Genomic DNA, 22,754 nt, shown 5'->3' on the forward strand with positions numbered 1-22,754 from the left:
AAATTGACGATAATTTACTGTTCTTAATTTAAAAAAAATAGGAAAGGCACAGTTTTTAAAATGCATGTTTCACCACACTTTGGACTTGTTTTTGAATTTTGTGTAGGTATTTTTTTTTTCATTGAAAATAATGTAGATTGTAATATCTAAATCTGAATTCAAACAGATTTTCGACACCAGTTCAGCAAAAATTCTAACTACAAACGAGTAAAATAAATGTTATAAAACAAAATGCAGTTTATCACATTTATTTCCAACAGTGAGATAGAATGATGGTAATGCACCTGTCTGGTGACGATTCCCAGTGGATGGTAGTTTTTTTTTTTTTTAATTCAAATGTTTCTATATAAATAAATATGATTATCATTTTTAATTCAGTCGATTTCTTTAAAATTAGCAAGTTCAAGGAATTATCAAGATTTGTCCGCTAAATTTTAAACGGAAGTCATTTTGGCAAAAAACCATGCAGAAATTTGCTTAATTTAATACAGAATCCGCTTGTTTTAAGGTGGTCTGTGGTTATGTTGTTTATTTTTTCGACATCAGAAAAAATAAAAAAAATGTTGGTGTAAGTATGTTAACGATTTTACAAATTTTAAGGATTGCTACTGATCTATGAACTTAAGAACATTGCACTGTATCATTTAACAATTTGAAAAATTGCCCTGCCAAAATTGAATAATTAACCAGCAGTAAAAAACCACAGTGACTTTAAAAAATACTTTCTTTCTTTCTCTGGCTCAATAATTCAACAGGTTATTTTTTATTGAGCATGACTTGACATTAAAATTGAGCTAGTCTTTTGATTCCAATGAAATAAAAATTTTTAATTTACACGCAAATTGTTTAGAATCCATTCCATATGGTTTTTGTCTCAATGAGTCAGTTCGTCTGTATAAAGAGGTTAATTTTGAAACCAATTTAATCATAAAAAAATTTTCAGAATATTTTTTTGTTTAACTTTATACTGACTGAAATTCTAGCTCATGCTATCAAATGCAATTGTATTACTACATCTGTCAAGTTGCTATAAAATATAACCATTACTCTGTTTGAAATTTAAGAAATTCCTTTATTTGATTTTTTTTATCTGTTAGGAGTATAAATCACGACCTTTTCAGCAAATTGACATTAAAGATATTTTTCTTGACAGCTTTTGCATTATGCTAACTTACAATGTATGAACATACTTGTATGTCAGTTAATAGCTGTTCAATACATTTCAATTTTTCTATCTAAAATAATTTATGATCTTATAGGAACAATTGCTAAAGCAAACATGCCAATAAGACTATTCCTCCTACACTTAGAACAAAAAATAAAATTAAAAAACAAAAACTTAATTTCAAATTGCAAATTCTAAAGCCTTGGGAAATTGACATTATAATAAATAACATGACGATGATGTCGCCATTTTTTTTTCTGTTTTGTTTTTGCTAAACACAGCGTGAAGTAAACTTAAATCGAATTTAGATGCAGATTCAATTTCATTTGCATTAAATTACGATCTAGTTCAGATGAATGTGGGATGGATGTTTATTTGAAGTATAAAGAGAAAAGCCCTCATTCATTTGTACACTCGAGTACAATAATTTATTGTTGTTGTCTTGTCATGTTTTTGAGGTCGTCTTAAAGTCTTCCCATGCGAGATTGTTTTGTTTAAGTTTATTATGTAAAGAATCACAATATGAGGTATGAAGTGATCCCCTGTCAAAGTGTGATAAAATTAATAAATCAAACTGTTTATATAGACTTCCATAAAAAATTAAAATACTATAGAAAAACAAACAAGATTTTTTTTTCTAAACCTAATTGGCTGTTTTGAGTGGGCGAATGGAGTTAATTGTGTACACAAAGTATGACCTTTTTAAACTACATTATAAAGAGGCATGACTTAGCAGATTTCTGTGTTAAATGCAGCTTCTAGAAAAAAAAAATGCATACAACACTTTGGTACTACCACCCACGATTTCACTTTAAGTTAACTTTGCAAATGAAAATGTTATAAATAAAGACGTATTTCTAAAATAAAAAAATAATATCTCTTTTTTTTTAAACGGTTTTTTTTTTTTTTTTTTTCATTTCTGAATCGATTTCAACGAACATTTTTATAGAAAAAACGAACATTTTTTATAAAATTAAAAATTTTCGAAATACACATTTTAGGTTTTTATTAAAAAAAATTAAATTTATTTGTGAAAAATCAATTGTTAACAATTCCGATCACCAATTTACCTCATACCAAAAGAGCTACTTAGCACCATATCAATCCTAGAAAACTCATCATTGAAAGGTTTCGATGGTCATTTGATGACGAACCCTCCATTAAAGAGGTATTTTCAAAACAGGTAAATTGATTGCTTGGAAAACCCCATTTCAAACATAAAAAAATTATTACATGAAACGAATTTGCCGAAATTTGTTTAGTCAACTATTTTGGTTAAATTCGTATTTTTAATTTAAAAATTATAGATAAACAGATAAATTTCTTTTATCAGAATTTAACAAAATTATCAGTTCAATGGTTACTCAGCAAGTTTTAGACAAATATCGCAATAAAAATATAGAATGCTTTTTTTTTTGTTCAATATTAGCTAATTTTATTTGATTTCAAATGAATATTTTTTTAAGGTTTAAGTGTAAATGCGCTCAATTGTAAGACAGTTCTTAAAAAGACTTTCATAAACACGTATTTGTATTTTTATATGTACACATGTCATTCATGACATATTTGCTGATTACTTTTATCAAAACAGTTCGATTTATTTCCTCGACAAATAAAAAATTTCTTTGAATTTTTACCGCTTTGCAATTTTTTGCCTGTCTTCCTCAGCATGTATATAAAACACAAATAATAACAAAATTATTAATAATTTATTTTATTATTTACTTATTTTGACACATGGAGTTTTAGGGAATGAGTTAAACGTGATGATAACAAGTGTTATTCTAGATAAGAACTTGAAAAAAACATTCACCAAGAGAATATAGGTACTACAACAGTAATTTGGGTAAGATTTTTTTTTCGCCAATATGAATTCGAAAATAAATTACAAAAATACTTTTGAAATTATTAATAAATTAATAACTCACAAAAGAAAAATTATTGTTCAATTATCTGCAAAATAATTGAAAATTGAAATTGAAAACTGATTCAAGTTTAAGTACTCAACAAAAAGATAGATTAACTTTACCAGACACACGCTTCAACAAAAATGTGTTCAAATATCAATCATCTACCTATGAACAATTTGAAGACAGTGGAGGTTCACTGCTTTTACGATTTAATTAATCGAAAATACTTTTTCTAAATAAATTAACTTACTAATAGTTTATAGAAGTCTTTAAAATGCTCAGAGCATCATAATAATTAACATTGAACATAGAAGACTAACTCTCCACTATTCGTGGTAGAGTTTTGGATAAGCGAAATCCACCTTTTTTTAAACCGCAAGTAGTTTTTTCTCAAATTTTGGGTGTTAACTGTGGCAAAAAAAATCTAAGTTATCTGTATCAGATGATTTTATTTATTTTTTGTCAAAAATTTAAATAAATTTCAACTAGAATAAGACTGTGTTAACGTGGTTATTATACCTTACCTAACCTACGTGCTGTTAACAATAAGCACTTCTATTTTTTAAACAGAAAGTGGTTAGCAAAATTACCTGATTTGATTTATTAGCCAGTAGTGGAAAATTTAAAAATTAACCTTTGATATTATACAGTAAAAAAAGTTACGTATACACCTCAGTGACCCATTAAAATACCTTCATTCTATCGCTGCCCTGGCTCAATAATACCATCAGTTGACTTTTACTCAGCATGAATTAAAGCTTAAACTTTAAGCTAGACTTTGTAAATTGTTCATATCTATTATTTTCTTCAACAACGCACTATTTGCCTGATTTTTCTTGCGTTAACTTGACATAACAATTATAAGACATTATTATAATTTAGTGACCTGCTGTTTAATATCTTGGCTCATCAACAAATTTCTACGACTTGATCTCAGCAAGGCACCCCGTCGTCGAACCATTTACTTCCCATATCAATAAAATTCCCAAGATTATAAACAAAGTTTGACATTTTGTCATTAAATTAAATAATTATGACATCGTTAAAGCATTCGTTACAAAAGATTAAAATACACACATTTCCTTAAACTAAAGCTATAAAATCAAATTCCCCTTAATAACTTGACGCTTTTAATAGATTATGATAATTATCATTAAATTTGCATATCTATAACACCAAATGTTCAAATCCACTTATACTCTTTTAAATATGAAAAATATAATTTTAAATTAATGACACTAATTAAAACGTCAATTTCACGTCTTTGCATTTCCCATTTGAAATCAAGTTCGAGACTCGTAAATAAATAAAGTCACTGTAAATTCGCATGAATAATTCATTAATATTTTTTTTTTTGTTGTATTCTTCTTTTACTAATTTAATATTCTATAAGAAATTATCATAATTTAAAAAGAAAATATTTAATATAACCAATCTGGATAAAATATCTAAAAAAAAAAAAAAAAATAATGTTGCTCGGAAATTAACACCTCATTTGTTTAATAGTTTACACAACAAAATGTTTAAATAAATAAATTGATATAATCTTTAATCCATTAATCCCTCTTAATAAATCTTTCAATTGGGATTTTCTTAAAGGAAGTCTAAATATAACCTTAATACCTTGAACAAGAATAAACCGCTTTCTCGCATGCGTCCCTGTCAAATCTTTGTGTTGTTTTGTTAGTAAACAAAAATTTTATTTTATTTTAAGTTTGCATTGCTTTTTTTTTTGTTTGTTTGTTTTTATTTCAGTTTTAATGTGCATTTTTTCTTTCAAAATCAATGTCGCATAACAATTTCGAGCAAAACTACAAACTATTTAAATAATTTTTATTATTTTAAGAAAATGCAACTGTTTTGAATTCATCCGCATCAGTTGGCGTTTTATATGATTTTATTATTAAGGTAAACTTAAAATTTCATAGTCGTTTTTATGTTCCAATAAAAATAATCAACGAAGCGAGTGAATAACGAGGAACTCACATTTGCGAAAATCTTAAATTTTATTCTAAGATTCTTAGAAAAACGAAGGCATTCTGGGTGAATGCCAAATTTTACCTGTGACTGTGAGCAGTTTTTTTTTGGTTGCAAACCATTTGATGTATTTTTGGTATTTAATTTGTGCAAATGTGTATGCCCCACAGATGCAAATAATAATGATTATAAAAATAAACATTTTAATTAATTGACGTTGCTTAAAATTAAAACATAAAAAAGTAAGTTGTCGAAAGCAGCTGTATTATATTTGTTGTGTTGTTCTGTTTGAATTTTTGTTTTGTTTTGTTTTTGTCAAGGTGGCTGCAGGGTATTTGATGTCTTGATGATTGAAATGAAACAAGTTAATGTTATGAAATTGCGATACAAATTTCACGATCACTTGTGATCTGAATTTCTTTTGAATAAACTCTTTGTGGATTTTTTGTTGAAAGTCGATTTGTTTATTTGAATTTGAATACTCAAATAAAGTAGACTTAAACTTCAATTAATTGCCTTAAATCGTTATGCTAATCAAAACTTGGTATTTTTTTTTAATGCTAACGAAAATAGAATCAATTTAATGCAAGAAAATTAAATGTTATGTCCTTGAAAATAAATTAAACGACAAATTTTGCAAAGTCGGCAATAAATTAATCAGCAAAAAAAAATTATTTAAAACAAAAAATAAATTCAAGCTTGCAAATTAAGATCAAAATCAATTCAAAATAATCTTTCGAATAAAATGACCATTAGAATCAATTTCTTTGACAGATCGCTTTATCAATTTATTCCAAGCAAATCTGTATCTGTCATGATGTGTGTCTTAAAAAATTAATAAACAAAAAATAAAAAAATACTTGTTTCTTTGAATTTTATCATATCAGAGAAATTTAATCACAATACAGACATTTTTTTCTTTGAAAAAAAAGAACAATTTCAATTCATTCATTGATTCATAACTGAAATAACAATAAAAAAAACATTATCTTTAAATCAAAAAATTTCCGAAATATGTGAAGTGTAGAGTTTATTGGAGGAGTTCTTGGAAATTCCTTATCATTATGGAAAATCTTTGGTTTGTGAACAATTAAGATAAAAGAATTTTAAACATTAAAAATATTGAGAGCATACCGGCTGGCTGGGGGACTCCCACGTTGAAGAATAAAATTTGAAAATTAAGTTCACTATTTCAATTGCCTCATAAATTTTCTCTTGAAAGGAAAACATAATTTAGATGTTTAAGATAAAATTGAGGTAAGAATTATGGCGAGTGTAAAAAAGATTTAAACTACAAAAATGTTATTTTAAATAATACTTAATTTTAAGTTTTCATAGCCTTGTCTAATTAATTCAAATAACTTTGTTTAGTTGGGCTTTTAATTTTTTTGCTTCAAAAGTAAATTTATGAAAAGCTATTCATTGTAATAACCAGCAAACAAATGTAACTACCACAAAACCACACTACTTTGGAAAAAATAATGATCCAATATTTTAATTAAAAGAAAGCAGAGCAATTACCAGAAAATTTCTAAAACTGTTTGTATAAAAATAGAGTTTGGCTTGGTATTAAGGTACTAATTAAGCTCTATGAATAAAAAAAAAGTATTTTGTCACTTTCAAAGAAAATTTTTTTTTTGTAAAATTATTTTTAATGATTTAATGCTAAATTAATTTGTATTATGTGTTCCATTTTCCGCAGAAATTTTTGAGATTTTCCAAAAAAGAAATACATTTTCCATACGAATCCGTGTTCTGCTAACTTGAATTTTTTTTCCCAAAAAATTTAATTTTTTTTCGACAGAATGTCAAAAAAAAATATAAATGCTCATTTCCCATACTTATATCTTGCTCATTTGATGACTTCTCAATAAATTTAAAAATTAAAAAAAAAAAAATTAGGCGTGTTTTTTCTATTACTCAGTAGCTACTCACTTTTCATTTTATTCGCAAAACAATAATAAATATTACACAAGTAAGTATTTGTTTTTATTGTTTTTCGAATAAAATAAAAAAATGAGTAGTTACTGAGTTGCAGAAAAAACACACCTATTGAAAAATTAATTTTTCAAACTTTCACCTCGAATATTTTAAAAATGGTGAGATAAGTGTAAAAAGTCTATAAGATCTTTTTTGTAGAGCAATCTGTTCTCTACAAAAATATGTCTTGTTCATTTAATTATTATAATTACTGTTCCCAATGGAAAACTGCGTGTTTTTTTTTTTTTAAAGCTATCCTCAGTAGAAGTTTATACCCGGAGTAAACGGTTGTGTTTCAACGTTCAAGGAATGATTATTTTATAAAAATTCAACTTCCATTTTAACTCTGTAATTCGGTTGTTGGTTCATCTGTTGTTCGTGTCTCAAAAAGCGGTGCTTTGGTGGTGATTCGGTGGAGTTTCATTTTTACTCGGGTTGGATCCTCAAACTTTGACCTTTGAGTGGCACTGTTTATGATGCTTAATATATCGTCGGCGGAAAGCAAAATTGTTCTAAGTCACAAAAACAAATTTTACAGGGGACGATGTTCAAGTATCAAATTGATTGAAAGCGATATATTTGTGGTCATCGGTAATTCAAGTTATGTTTTTTATAAAGTTTGTTCTTTCCTTTTCAATAAACTATGCAAACTTACTTCATTAGTAAATACAAACTGTTTTTTAATCTTTCTAAAAACTTAAAACCCAAAATTAGACATAGAACAATTCCTATGCAAGTACGCACTTTCCTTAAATAAAAAGTGGACTTAGAAAAAAATATTATGGGACTTAGAACAATCAAAATACTCGGGTCTCATTTTCAGAAGGTTAATTACCTACCTGTTTTTATTGTTCGATATCCCATTAAATTATGCTATCTGCTGAAGAATTTTTTTAGACACAAACGCTTTTCAAATTCGGAAAGAGCACCCTCAAATAATGAGCACCAAAGAATTATCTCATTTTCGGTAAAAAGTGGATTTAGAACAATTTTCTTTCCGCCGACGATATGAAAATCCTTATAGAACCGAAGATGAAATTAACTTCCAAAATTGTTTGAAAAAACCTACAGTAAAAGGAATCCATATCAGGTGGCTGTTTCACCATGAGAGTCAATTTGGGAACTTTTTGCTAGGTAAAGTTTGAATACTTATAGGTATGACGTAGGTATGACCACGAAAGAAATAGTCCAGAGGCTATGAAATTGATCTCTTACGGAGTTCTAAGAATAAAAATTAACTTTTAAACTCCATTCAATGTTTTGGTCCTTTTTTAATTTTTTTCATGAAGTTTTTTTGAAATATTTCTTCAATTTTCAGTAGCTTCTGAGAAAATTCGTCTTAATTTTTAAGTTCTTCCCGTTACTTTCTGATCTGGCAGTTCTATGTGCGCCTTTTTGTTTCTGTGTAGTATACCTCAAGTCCTGTAGTAGTCTGTACCTCAAGCTTTACCTATTGTGTATCAATATTTGTATATGTCAAGATGCCACTTCGAATATGCAAGGACATCCCCAAATCCTGATTGCTTCTAGGTGGAAAGATGTCTTTACCAGTCTTATTGACCTTTGCCGACCGATAAATATGATAAAAGCACTTGATAACGTTGGCAACAAAAATATAGCTTACAATTTCTCATTTGTTTTCTAAGTTTCTAGATCTTGCAATCATGATTTGCAGAAATTGTTTTAAAAAAGTCTCGCAATTTATCTTTAAATCAATAAAAATTTGTAGGTACAAATGTAAACGTATGTAGATACATTTGCTGATTATCTACTTTTTTGCTTAATCATTCACCTTGCGTTGTATATTTATTGTTTATATTAATTTCATATGATATAGAAAACATAAAACTCCCCAGATTTTCACATCTTAAGCCTATTTCTATAATCTGAAATTCAACTGTTGGGCGCCACTTAATGATTTTTGTTTTCTTTCATTTATATTAAAATTTTCCTTTCTGAAGGTCACTTCAGTTCAATCCACTACAATGGTTAATTGCATTGCTATACTTCTTAACTTAAACTACTTACAAACTCGTATGAATATTTCATTAATCAATGAAACAACGAGGAGGAAATAACGTGTTTAAAAAAAAATTATAACACCCACCTTTTAAAGTTACAATTCCTGGTAACAAGTTGTGTAGGTAAACCTACAACAAGTCCAATCTAAATAACTGGTTTCTTTTGTATATTTTAATCCAATTTGTGCAACCCGCAAAATACACTCTGTTAACTAATTAATAAACATTTATAAAACATTTATAATTTTTTTTTTCTTCTCAAAATAACCTCATTGTGACCTTAAAACGGAAACAAAAGTTTACGTCCACACCTTCTTTTAATTATTTGCATTCACAATCTCACCTCACTTTAAATTAAATATGTAATTTGCCGTTTCTTTTTGATGTTTAAAAATAAACTTTGCCAATTTTAAATGACAATACACTTAGAGCTATATAGAAATGAATTCTTCTATAGGAGGTATCTTCACTTCACTTGAGAAAAAGAAAAACACGTTTCTTTCGAATATTTTATTCTATAGATACCGCACAAGATGATGATTATAATTCTGAGGAAGGGGCAAGAGCATATGTATATGCACAGATGCACATTAAACTGGAAATCTTCACCACAACAACTCGGTCAAGCACTTCTCACCATAAATATACTCGGGACTTTATGGCGACACTACCAGTTGGTATAACAATTTTATGACGAAAAACGATTCTGGTTTTTTCTTGGCGCGCCTCCAATTTCAAAATAACAAAAAAAAAATCAATCAAATTTTATCCCAATAAATACACTAGGAAGTTAATTGATGAAAATAAATCGCTTTTTCTTCAATCACAGTAAAAAAAAGAACAAACAAAGACAGATAGTCTAGTCTAGAACTTTTTAAAAGAAACTCATTTTGTTTGCACTTGAAATCAAACATGGGTGCGTGAATCTATTTCGCATGTTAGCAACAAATATTATTCCCGCTAAACTCCCATATAACAGAAAAAAATATCTTCTAGATACTATCAATTGTGAACATTTTTAATATCAACAAATGTCAAAATGTTTAACCGACATTTCTACTTTTGTAAACGAAAAACGTGTTCACCGTATTGAAGTAGGTTCCGAACTGATACTGAACTCACCACACCACACGATGAGATTGAGTTTGACTGAACGAAGTTCACTTTGAAAACTGAATTGTTGTATCTTTTTTTCGTTTTGCTGTATAAATTTTCATTCTCGAATATCACCATTACCTTCACCACCACCAAGCAAAGCACAGCACCGCACTTTGTAGTACCAAGTCCAAATGTCATAACAAAAGAAACTAATAATAAAGAAGAAACTTAAAGGAAATAAATAATGCAATGCGAAATTAATGAATAGAAGTCTCTCTTTAATTTTATGTTTTCTTTCAAAGATAATAAACGAAGAGGCAAATAATGCTCCCTTTTGTTAAAATTTATTTTCACCACTTCCCTTGTCAAGGTATTCGCACATCAATTTGAAAACAAACACACAAAAGATTGTTTATTGTTCACAAGAAATTCTTGAAAAACCTGTATTTGAAAATCCCTTTTGCGTATGTCGATACCTAATTGCTTGCGTACCTGTTGTACAAGATATTAATCAAACAAAGCAAAGGTAGGTAACCAACAATGCATGGTTAAATAACTAATGACTTATTCCTCTCTCTCTTTCTCTTGTATCTCACGAATCGTAGAAAACAAATGGTGAATTCAATAATAATCTTACGTCGTTGTTTAACACTACGATGACAGATAAAAAGAAACGGAACCACGCATGTGTTAAACAAATGTCAAATACCAGGTGACATTTATATGAAATGTCAAACAAAAACTATGCCATGTGGTCGTATGAGAATAAATAAATAGAGGCCGGTGTTGTTTTTAATATTGTTTGTCTCGTCTCTTTCTTTAATCCTATATTTAATTTGTTTGGTTTAATTTATAAGATATTCACCACACTTGTGGTAGAAAATCATATGAACAGCTATAGAAAGCTAAATGAGCTATTATAATGTGGTGAATATTGTTCTAAAGAAGTTGTATACTTTTAGGATAATTAATCAATTTAATATCTCTTCGGAAATACTTCAAGCTTTTGTTCTCTTCAAGCTTCTATGGTTCTTCGAAATGTTTAACTTCATAACCTTTTCAATTTATAATAAATCTTTGTTAGCAATCATGTATTTTGTTCCAATAGGCCTTGTGATCAATTTTGAAGTACTTCTGGTTACATTGCATTCAATTTTATTTTTGTATGGAGAAAAAGTCCTTGAATGCAGGTAGAAAAACACCTAATGAAGGATAAAATAAAATATATAGTGCCAATTTTTCTTTAACTCAATTAATGTGCTATTAGTCAAATTGGTGTCTGAGTTTTTTTTAAAGAAGAAAATAAAAAATATGATTTGATTTATCTGACTAAATTTTTTGTTGGGCGCCATTTGGAAGAAAAAAAATTGGTAGAAGAAAGTCCTAGTCCTGGGAAGCATTTATTTTTACTTTAACTTTTTGATTTGACTAATGTAATTAGCACTTCTCTTTCTCTATCACTCTTAGATTTTTTTTGTATTGAAAATAAAGTGCAGTAGTTAGATGAACTTTGTGATAAAGTAAAAAAAAATTAAACGTAGAACTCAATTATTCTTGAGTGTTTGCTGGTTATAGGATATACGACGTCACATTAATTCAAATATGTCACTTCTAGGAAACTTAAAGTAATGCCCAAAAAAAGCGTTCTTATCTTTTGAACACCAATTAGGTGCAATTTGTTTATTTAGGGCCATTTTTTCAATAGTCAGATAAACATTATTCTTAAATGAGATAATTTTTTTTTGCCTCATGCTTTTTAGTAACACAATTTAATTTGCTGAAAGTTTTGCTTCCTTTTTTTACTGGCTCAACAAATAATGAGTGTCAATCCTTTTCTTTTTAAGAGTAAAGGAGGTGTTAAAAAGTTACATTAAAATATATCTTTAAAAAATTGTTTATGAGTTTTACCTCAGGAGAGTGCTATATTCAATTTTCTACGATGACGTCACACAGCTATGTATTAACCAGCGAACGAGTAACACGCTTCCAACCAAACCTCATTTATCAAATTGCAACAATTATTTTAGGAGCTTTTATGTTACAGATGAACCAGGGTTATAAAAAATATTTTTTTTTAATGCATTTGCTTTCCATTATAAATAAAAAAAAACATTTATTGAACAAATAAAATTGCATTAAAAAAATGTATTGCACCTAAAAATATTTTGCATTAAAAAAAATGTATTGCAACTGAAAAATAATTGCATTGAAAATAAAATTTTTATTGCAAATAAAAATATTTTGCATTAAAAAAAATCTTATTGCAAGTAAAACATTTTCTGCATTAAAAAAACCAATGCAAAATGTTTGCTGTGCATTAAATATTTCTTTTAAGTACTCGTCGAATTTTTTACAATGATTGGCCTATCACATTAGGTTTCATATTATAGTTGAAATAGTATGAAATGTATGGGAAAATAGCCAAAATTGTAAGAAATCCAATGAAAATTAATAAAAAAATATTTAATGCATTATATTTTGCATTGAACTTTTTTTCTTTAATGCTACCCGAAATATATAGAGCTCTCATCGTTACATCTCCGAAATTGTTGAATGTTTAACTTTATTCTACCTCCAGTATGCAGTAATTTCAAACTACTCTACGGCTTTGTATTCTAATAACTTTTATTATTCACACCAATATTTGTAATTAAAACAATATTTGTGAAGTTTATGAATGCATTTCCAAGAAAGCAAGTTGTGTCATAGAAACGGAGGTAGTAAACCGATAACGATAAGCTGTTCTCTGTCTGCTATGTAAATTTTCTTTAGAAATTCACACTAATTTCTATTCTATAGACACTGGAATTGGAAACACTGTTTGTCGTTGCTTTGTAGGTACGTCAGGCAGCAGTTTTATCGAGACGTTAATTTCTTTGTACTTTAGAATTTACTTTGTTAAGCGAACTATCCCAATGAGTAAAGTAATATTTCTACTACAAATATTAAACGCTTGCAGTAAACTTAAAATAAACAAACATTACGATAGTTACAAAAATACAAAGGATGTCATCCAACGTTGGGTATCCTCTTTTAGCCAAGAATATTAATATTATTTATTTCTCAATATCGAACAAGAAACAAGCTTCACTTTCACCCTCTTTCCAATTAATAAATAATGTTGCGAATGTTGGCACTCTTAATTGCTGAACAAACATGAGTCTATCTGCTTGCGGCGGTGGCGAGCGTATAACCCGCAACCCATGTCCAATAATTTCGAAATGACTGTAATTAAACAATGTTGCACTGACAATTAAGTACAATTTATGCTTCTAATACTGTGGCTACATTGCAATAAAATTTATCTCAAGACTGCACATTGCACCCATTTTGTTTTAAAAATATTTTTTTGTTTTATCAAATAGAATGTTCCCATCTGATTCTGAAGCCAAAGTGTCAATTAACTAGAAAGATTGAATTAGTTGATGCACATTCCATTCATATATTGAATATACGAGTATGCTGCATTCGCAGATTATTGCTGGAAAAAAAGCCAACACCAACTTCTAATTGGCAAACTTTACTTAATTAAGATTGATTTAGTACGATTTGATTAAGTGATCTTGCTTCTTGTCTTTCGATAAGATGATGTGGACTCTGTTATGAATAAAAAGACGGCCACGGGGTCAGCCTCAATAGCTAGCCTATCACAATTTGAAATCTGCGAACAGTAATAATGGGCCTACGCATGTTCGAGAAAATTTATTTTTATGATTACTTGTATCTTAAAATGTCTTTAGCGAACATATTCTTCTTTGCTATGGAGTGCTGAAATTAAAGGGTGTTTCTTAAAATTTGGAAATTAAAAAATATTTGAACTAAAGAAGGTTAATAGATACAAATTTATGTCCATCTCTTTATCAATATAAATATTTAAAAATTATGAACATTGAATTTAAAAAATTAAAAATCCTTTGTTTATTATGATGTTCTGAGAAACACCCTTTAAAATTTGAGATAAAAAACTTTACGATATAATAAATTTAAAGAACAAAAACGAAAGAGGAGCAAGACCTCACACAACAGGGAGGGCCGATGTTTATGAGAGTACTTATTTCTGTCTTCTTTGGAGATTTCTTCGTAGACTCCTCAATTCATTGACGTCAAAATCAAAAATGAAGACAGAAAAAAAAAAATGTTTTAATAAAAAAATCTATTTTCGTGCTACACGTTGTGTGAACATTTTTGTTTACATTTTTTTTTTCATTGTTTTAAGAAAACAAGGAAGTCGATGTACATAACTTAATGTTAGACAATAAATAATGTGCTTTTTATGGAACAAAAGTTCGATTACTCATTATCATAGCAAGATCCTGTCTAGATTTATTTTTTTTTTTTTGTAGTAATCTTCAGGCACTTTAAGTAGGTGTTATTCGCTAAGCGTAGAAAACAAGTGCATTTTACTGTTCCTTCAAGCCTAAAGCTTAGTGTAGATCTTAATTTTAGGCCTTATAAAAAAAATCCTAAATTTTAGAAATTATTTTATACGAGAGTTGAGATAAAGGCTGATCTGAATACCAAAAATACGAATTTGCCCTCTTTTATTTGAAGCAGTAATTTCAGGACGTAAAGCCTTCGATATACTCGTAAAATGTTCAAAATTTTTGGGGGAAGATTTTTTGCTCTAAATTCTTTTTCTCATCGTCTCTAAAGTAATTGAAATATGTAAATAGATTTGATGAATTGAGGTGAAAATTGGGGGAGAAGCACTTTAAACTTGAAGGAACAATAAAATGAAAAGAAAGTCCAATCCCAATCAATAAATTTATTTGATGTCAAAAACTAATTTGACTGTACTAAAGTTTGTATTAAAACACTTATTGATATCAGCTACCAAGTATGAAAACCACCTTAGATTCAGAACAAATTTTTTATGAATGACGGAAAATGATTTTTTTTTATTAATTTGGATTCCCGATGAGTGAAAAGCAAATTTTAATTAAAAAAGAAAGAAGACATCAAAAATGAAAAAGGGTACATCGTGCCAAATAATATTTTCGAGGTAAATTTTTTGCGACAGTTGACATACTCTTCGGCAGTTTTCGTATACTCTTAAAAATTCTGTACACTTAACTTTTTTCAAAAAATTTTTGGGAAAAAAAACTAAAAATAAATAGATTTTTTTCTGATTCTTATGTAGGAAAGTCAAATCTGCAAAGGCTTAATCTTTTGAATGCGTAGTTAATATTAAAATTATGCTGGACTTCAGTTTCCTTTTTTTTTGTAGATACTTTTACGCTCAAAAATATAACTAGAGTTTTTTCAGATTTTCAAAATTATATTTTGAGGTCGTGAGCACCGATATTGTGAAAAAAGGTTATTTCTTTTTTTACCGACTTCCAAAAAGGAGGAGGTATTCGATTCGTCTGTATTTTTTTTTTATGTTTGTTACCTTATAAGGTCATAACTTTGGACTGAGTGAACCAATTTTCATAATTCTTTTTGTGGCTGCAATGTGGTCCCATTTCAATTTTCTTCAGTTCTGGCCATAGGAACTATTAGAAAAACCATACAACCCAGATTTGATCAATGGAAGTCGGTTTTGTTTTTTGATAAAAATGATTATTTGATTATTTTAAACTATGAAAAGGTAATAATAGGTTTTTGAATTTTAAGTTTATTTCTATATAAATCAATCTATACAAAAACCGTTACCAAAATAAAATTCTATCAGTTTTCTAAGTTCAAACGTAAAGGGTCACTGTGGCGTATGCGTAATATTTTTTTGTAAACTAATTTTAAATGGTTTAACTTGTTAAGAGTTTTAAGTAAAAAGTTCTGGCTTAATTATTATTTTAAGTAGCTTACCGATCATTTCTAAAAATATTCTAATGCAAAACATAAAAAAGGTGATTTTTTTGGGGTTATTTTCAAAATATCGGAGTTTGTAAAAGAAGAGAATATTAATAACAATTTATATCCTATAATTTTTTGTATACGACTCATAGCTTCTGTGTTGAAATTCATGTAAATTCAAAATGTACTGGTTCAATTGATTTTTCAATTGAACTGAAAGAGTAAAAAAAAAAACAACTCTAGGTTTTTCTTCATTCGAGTCGTTTTGGTTGTGGGTCTTATTTTGATAATTGTAAAATGAAGTATTTATAGATTTTAGATTGAATCTTAACTTGCATTTTTACTAATGAAGGCCGTGCACTTTTTCCTAAATTGATGCAATTCAAACGTAAATATTGGACTGTTGAACTACAAAAGTTATATTCGATTTTAAAAATTCCTTAGTTTTTTTTCAACAAATCTACATTGAATGTTGAAGTAAGTAAGTAAATAAGTAAATAAGTAAGTAAGTAAGTAAGTAAGTAAGTAAGTAAGTAAGTAAGTAAGTAAGTAAGTACCTAAGTAAAAAAGTAAGTAAGTAAGTAAGTAAGTAAGTAAGTAAGTAAGTAAGTAAGTAAGTAAGTAAGTACCTGAGTAAGTAAGTACCTAAGTAAGTAAGTAAGTAAGTAAGTAAGTAAGTAAGTAAGTAAGTAAGTAAGTAAGTAAGTAAGTAAGTAAGTAAGTAAGTAAGTAAGTAAGTAAGTAAGTAAGTAAGTAAGTAAGTAAGTAAGTAAGTAAGTAAGTAAGTAAGTAAGTAAGTAAGTAAGTAAGTAAGTAAGTAAGTAAGTAAGTAAGTAAGTAAGTAAGTAAGTAAGTAAGTAAGTAAGTAAGTAAGTAAGTAAGTAAGTAAGTAAGTAAGTAAGTAAGTAAGTAAGTAAGTAAGTAAGTAAGTAAGTAAGTAAGTAAGTAAGTAAGTAAGTAAGTAAGTAAGTAAGTAAGTAAGTAAGTAAGTAAGTAAGTAAGTAAGTAAGTAAGTAAGTAAGTAAGTAAGTAAGTAAGTAAGTAAGTAAGTAAGTAAGTAAGTACCTGAGTAAGTAAGTACCTAAGTAAGTAAGTAAGTAAGTAAGTAAGTAAGTAAGTAAGTAAGTAAGTAAGTAAGTAAGTAAGTAAGTAAGTAAGTAAGTAAGTAAGTAAGTAAGTAAGTAAGTAAGTAAGTAAGTAAGTAAGTAAGTAAGTAAGTAAGTAAGTAAGTAAGTAAGTAAGTAAGTAAGTAAGTAAGTAAGTAAGTAAGTAAGTAAGTAAGTAAGTAAGTAAGTAAGTAAGTAAGTAAGTAAGTAAGTAAGTAAGTAAGTAAGTAAGTAAGTAAGTAAGTAAGTAAGTACCTGAGTAAGTAAGTACCTAAGTAAGTAAGTAAGTAAGTAAGTAAGTAAGTAAGTAAGTAAGTAAGTAAGTAAGTAAGTAAGTAAGTAAGTAAGTAAGTAAGTAAGTAAGTAAGTAAGTAAGTAAGTAAGTAAGTAAGTAAGTAAGTAAGTAAGTAAGTAAGTAAGTAAGTAAGTAAGTAAGTAAGTAAGTAAGTAAGTAAGTAAGTAAGTAAGTAAGTAAGTAAGTAAGTAAGTAAGTAAGTAAGTAAGTAAGTAAGTTAATGTAGATTGGCTGTGTTTTAACAAAATTAATTAAAAACTGACTTCAACTGACTATGGGAGAGTAACTCAACAAAATATAATTGGGAACAAATCAAAGAAACTGAGAAATGAAATCTACAAAGTTTAAAAAAATTCAAAATTAAATTAAAATATTACATTTTCAAAGTTACCTCAAAAAATACAATTACACATTATTTTGTAATAAAAAAAATCAAATTTTTACTGATACATTTAAATTCAAATAAAATATAAATATTACCTGATGACTTCTTGGAAAGATCAGTCTCGATGATCTTGTCGGCGGCATTGGATTTCTTGCTGATGTTACCACCATTTTATTGCTTTTCTTAAGATCTGATGCTATTCGTTGTTGTTTGTGTATTTTTAAATAATTCCGATGATCTAATTCGTTAAATTTTAAAGAAGCCAGGATTATGACTTCAATTTAATATTTTTCTTTTATTATTTCACAATTTTATATTACTCTGCTTTTTTTCAATTTTAAACAATATTTTCTCCAAAGTTGGTTAAAATTTTGATTCACTTTTTTTTACTGAAATGATTTCAAAATATTCTTAAATAACACTGCACAAAATAGCCGATCAAGGAAGACTACCATTCCTTGTGATACTGTCCAAAGTTTAACTATTTTCCCCAAAAGTCCATCCATGAGGTTTATACCATTAGAACCAGTCTTCTAATGCATGACCATATTATAACACATTTTAAGCTACCAAACAGAAAGCTTATTAACAGTTTTATTTGCGTAGCAATAAAATAGCCGGTAAAGTACTGCTCTGTCATAAATCTATCTGGTCTTACCAATTATGGCAGTTGACTTTTTTTTCTTTTCTTTTCGTTCAAGTCAATCTATGGTTTAGAAAAAAAAACTCATCTAAGTTGACATTATTTTTCTGACCAAAAGTTATAAACTAGTTAGGTGAGTTGCACATTTCGTGGAAGAAACAAAATAAGAGAACTTCAATAGAAAGATACACGACATCAGCGGCGTCATATCTACCCACCCAACTGTTAATAGTGTAGACTTCGACTTCATAAAGATAGACTTGTGAGATAGTAGGTATTTCACAAGCTCGTCTAAATACGCCGAAAGGTGCGTGGGTTTTTTTCATCTTTATTTTTCTGGAAAAATCGTGTCGACGACATCGTGTTATAGGGGAATAGGGGGTAAGAGGAGGTTGAACAAAAAAGAAACCTTTGCCCACTTTAAAGAAGTCAATAATAATGACTTTGGCGGAAGATCTATCGCAAGAACGGAAACACGAAATTTATGCGCTATGTACAGAGACAAATATATACAACAACAAACGGATGACGAGACGATGAAAAACAAGAAGTTGTGACCAAAGATAATTATGAAGTTAAAGTGTTTTTTTTTTTTTTTCATCTATAAATTTACATCCATAAAATACATTTAAGGTGTCTCTTTCATTTGTAATTTACGTGAGTTTAATGTTCGATTAAATAACATTGGTGCGGTGTGCGCCGCCGCGACACGTTGTGCGGATATGTGACGGAGAGGAAATTGAATGTAGGTTGGCTTGACAACTATACTGTCAAAGAAGAAGGTTCAAAACACAAGTTGGTGATGGGGGTTTTTTCGTTGTTGTTGTTGTTGGTATAAAATCGAAGAAGACAATAAATAAAATGAAATAAGAAGAATATTGTGTAAATGAGTAGAAGTAGATGTCAACTTTGTGCACTTTTTCGTGTTTTTTGCTTACAACTTCTGTGTGGAGGTTGTGTAATATGTTCGTGAATGACAGATAGCAGGATGTTATGGTGCTGGATGTATATGCATCCGGGGGATGAGTAATGATAATGGAAAACATGTTTTTTTGATAGATTATAATGTCAAGAAGAGAGAGTTTGTTGAGTTCGAAAGAACTTTTATTGATTCAGGAAACTACTCTTTTGGCAGCTTGAAAAATTGAAAAAGATTTTAAGATGCTGATTTCAAATAATTCGAAATTTGATCCTACATTCAGATCAAAATCTTAAGTTCAATAGTTTTTAAAAATGGATAGTTTGATACAGTTACATAATAATTGGGTAAAAACCCTTCACCCACCCCGTACAGCCAACGAAATCCAATCATTCAAAATTTTAGAAATTATAAGAATATAACCTTTTAAATCAATTATTTGATTTATAAGCTAAAACAAATAACACTTCAAAAATCATTTTTTTTCTCCTTCCTATAATTTTAAAAATTTTAAATGATTAGATTTTGTTGTAAGGATTTATAAAAATTGTAGCACCAACTCTGCAGACTTTTATTTGTGATATAAACACTATAGGTCAAGTTTAGGACCCGTAAAATATTAACTCAAGCTCAAACGGGACATTACTATATAGAGAATGCGAAAAAATATGTTCCGTAGTAGAAGTAGAAATGTAGCATTTTTTTGTGAAATTGAATATTTGTCACATTTTAAAAATAATCGTTTGCGTAGCAAAAATCCACAGATCAAAATTAAGTAAAAATTTCAGAAAAACACAGTTTTGGATATTTTAAATAAATGTTTTGAATTTTTTTAAATGTTTAATTTTTTTAAAAAGAAAGCTAATACCTACACCGAGAGCCCACAGCAAATTTTGGGAGTGGAGGTATAACCAAAATGTGAGTATGCAGTTTTATAGCCTTATGGGTTCAGCTTTAAATTGCGGCTTTATATATTTTTCGAAGGGGTTTAAAAACGCGAGTTTTCCAATTGATGTGAGTAGGCTAAGAAAGTAAAAATTCACATTCTGAATATATGGAATGATGCTTTTTCATTTCCCCTAAGCCTCAATACCTCAATCTCGGTAATACGACACATAGAAATCAAGATATAAGCTTTTTTAACCAACTGTCTATATCAGCTTTTTTCTTGGAGAGTTTTGAATTCAAAAGCTGTGTTTTATTTTCCTCGTGATCCTGATCAGATCACTTATTTATTTCCGAAACAATAACAAAGCAAAATCCTGCTTTTGTTGTAAAGCTAATAAAAACAATGATCTGATCCGGATCACAAGGAAAATAAAACACAGCTAAAATAACCAACGAAAAATTAAACAGAGAAGTCTCCAAAACAAAGCCGCTTAAAAAGTTTATATCTTGAATTCTATTAATTGCATCGTCAAGATTTATGTCTTTAGGCTAAGGGGAAATGACAGGCCATCAGTTTTTTTTTAAAGGAATATAAAATAATATTAATTTAGCCTACTTATATGAATTGAAAAACTCACATTTTTTGACCCCCTGAAAACAATATAAAGCCACGACCGCCAGACTTTTGAATTCGTTATTAAAACGCATAAGGCTATAAAACTGCATGCTCACATTTTGGTTATATATCCACTCCCAAAAGTTGATGTGGGCTCTTAGACTGTAAAAAAAATTAAAAGAAACTTTAATAAAAAAAATTATTAGTGCTATTAACCAAAAAAGTAGGTACTTAATGTCTTTGAGAGAAAAGTTATTCTAGAATAAGTATAAACTGAAGATTCTCGAAAATATATTAATTGATAACACTATTCTGCAACGCAACTATAGAGCTCGAAGAAAACCATACTTTTCTAAAGGATTTATCGCTGACACCTTTTTGGAATAACAGATCGAAAACGTGGTTTTTGGGTAGGTACTTTTGACGTTGAATTACATCAAAAACTAGACTTGCTAGAAATCTTTCAATATGTTTTTAATTCAGCACACTAGTCAATAAAAATCACATGACAAAGTTCTTCCTCCCAACAGAAAACACTTTCTGCATTAACATTTTTTATATCTTTTTTCAAAATTATGACCATATATAAAAAAAAAATTTTTTGCAAAAAAAAATTTGGATTTCAGTCCCTTTTTCGATAAAAAAAAATGAAAGTATGATATTTGACCAACTTTTTGTACTAATCCAGTAACTAGGCATTATTATCTTTCAATTAACCTACAAAATTATTTAATTTAATATTTTTTACGAATTTTTAAAGATATGTTATATGAGAGTAACGCTGGTACTGAAAGGGTTAAAATAAGTCAATAACCTTTCATACAAAATAAACGGGACTCCGAAAAAGGTCAAGAAAATTAATGGTCTAATTCTAAGGCAATTTTCATAGCAGATATGAATAGTATAATCACTTTATTTCTAAAAATTGTAAAAAGTTTCAAGACTGTATCTTACAACTTGAGTTACACCCATTTATTATTAACATAAGTAAAATCAAAAACTTATGGAAAAAATTTAAAAATTGTCAGCATTACTAAAATGCTCTTGTTAAAAGTCACATTGAATTTTCTAAGTAACTGAATTTTGACAATTTGCCACAATTTTTATCTCTTCAAATGCAATTTGTCTTATTTCACAGAAAATTATTCGTGGGTTGAAAAAAAATTATTTTTATAACTGGGTCAAGAAAATTCAATAACATTTTAGTCATTTGCTCTAAAATTAGTCTAAAAAAATATCAATACCACTAAACTGTCATTAGCATTACGAATCGTTTTAAAAGTAACTCAAACACTCCTAACAAAGCCTTTTCAAACTTCATACAATTATTTTCTAATCTTTTTCAATCAATCAAATTGATAAAAAAAAGGTATTATTGTGTTTTGTTGTATCTCTTTAAATATGAATGTATGCGCAAGAGTATTTGTATACTGATAAATTGAAAGGAAACAAATTATATATCAAAATCGAGTAAACAAATGAACCAGCAGCAATGACTATAGACCAAGTTCAATGCCGGTCAAGTGTATTTTTCCACTAAGGTACAAATTTTATGGGTAAAAATAATAAATGTTATTTGTAATAAATTTTCATGTAAACAGAAATAATTCACAATATTTATAGATTTTTTTTTCTTTGGCAGAACAACGAATGATAATCTTCCTTCGGCACAATACTTTAAATCACATCAAGTCACAATAGAAAAATACACAAACTATTGTGATTTATTATATTTTGATTTTATTTAAGGAATTTGAGGAATTTTTATAGTTTTTTTTTTTGTTATTTTTATTTTTAACAACGCAGACCACCAAAGATGACAAATTTTTGAGAACGTTTTCTAGGAATTTCTCGAAGGGATTCACAATTTTCTTTTACATATTTTTGTAAAAAAAAAGCAAGATCACATTATAATTCACAGTATGTCGTGTAATTATTTATTCACAATGTGTTAA

General features: G+C 28.3%; 1 protein-coding gene across 6 annotated transcripts in view; it reads right to left on the reverse strand.

The window, feature by feature from the left end:
- Positions 1 to 22,754, reverse strand: part of LOC129912266 (NAD(+) hydrolase sarm1) — a 92,871-nt gene that overhangs the window by 41,380 nt on the left and 28,737 nt on the right. Inside the window, exon 1 of one of the 6 annotated variants that reach the window (XM_055990445.1) lies at positions 17,829 to 18,103. The exons of 4 other annotated variants lie outside the window; for them this stretch is intronic. In XM_055990445.1, the coding sequence (XP_055846420.1) occupies positions 17,829 to 17,903 (75 nt within the window). In that variant the 5' untranslated portion in view covers positions 17,904 to 18,103. Of the gene's footprint in view, positions 1 to 9,139; positions 9,635 to 17,828; positions 18,104 to 22,754 lie in introns of those variants that run through there. One more of the 6 variants, XM_055990446.1, reaches the window with a different exon arrangement.

Source organism: Episyrphus balteatus, chromosome 2, assembly GCF_945859705.1.
Source record: "Episyrphus balteatus chromosome 2, idEpiBalt1.1, whole genome shotgun sequence".
Classification (NCBI taxonomy): Eukaryota; Metazoa; Arthropoda; class Insecta; order Diptera; family Syrphidae; genus Episyrphus; species Episyrphus balteatus.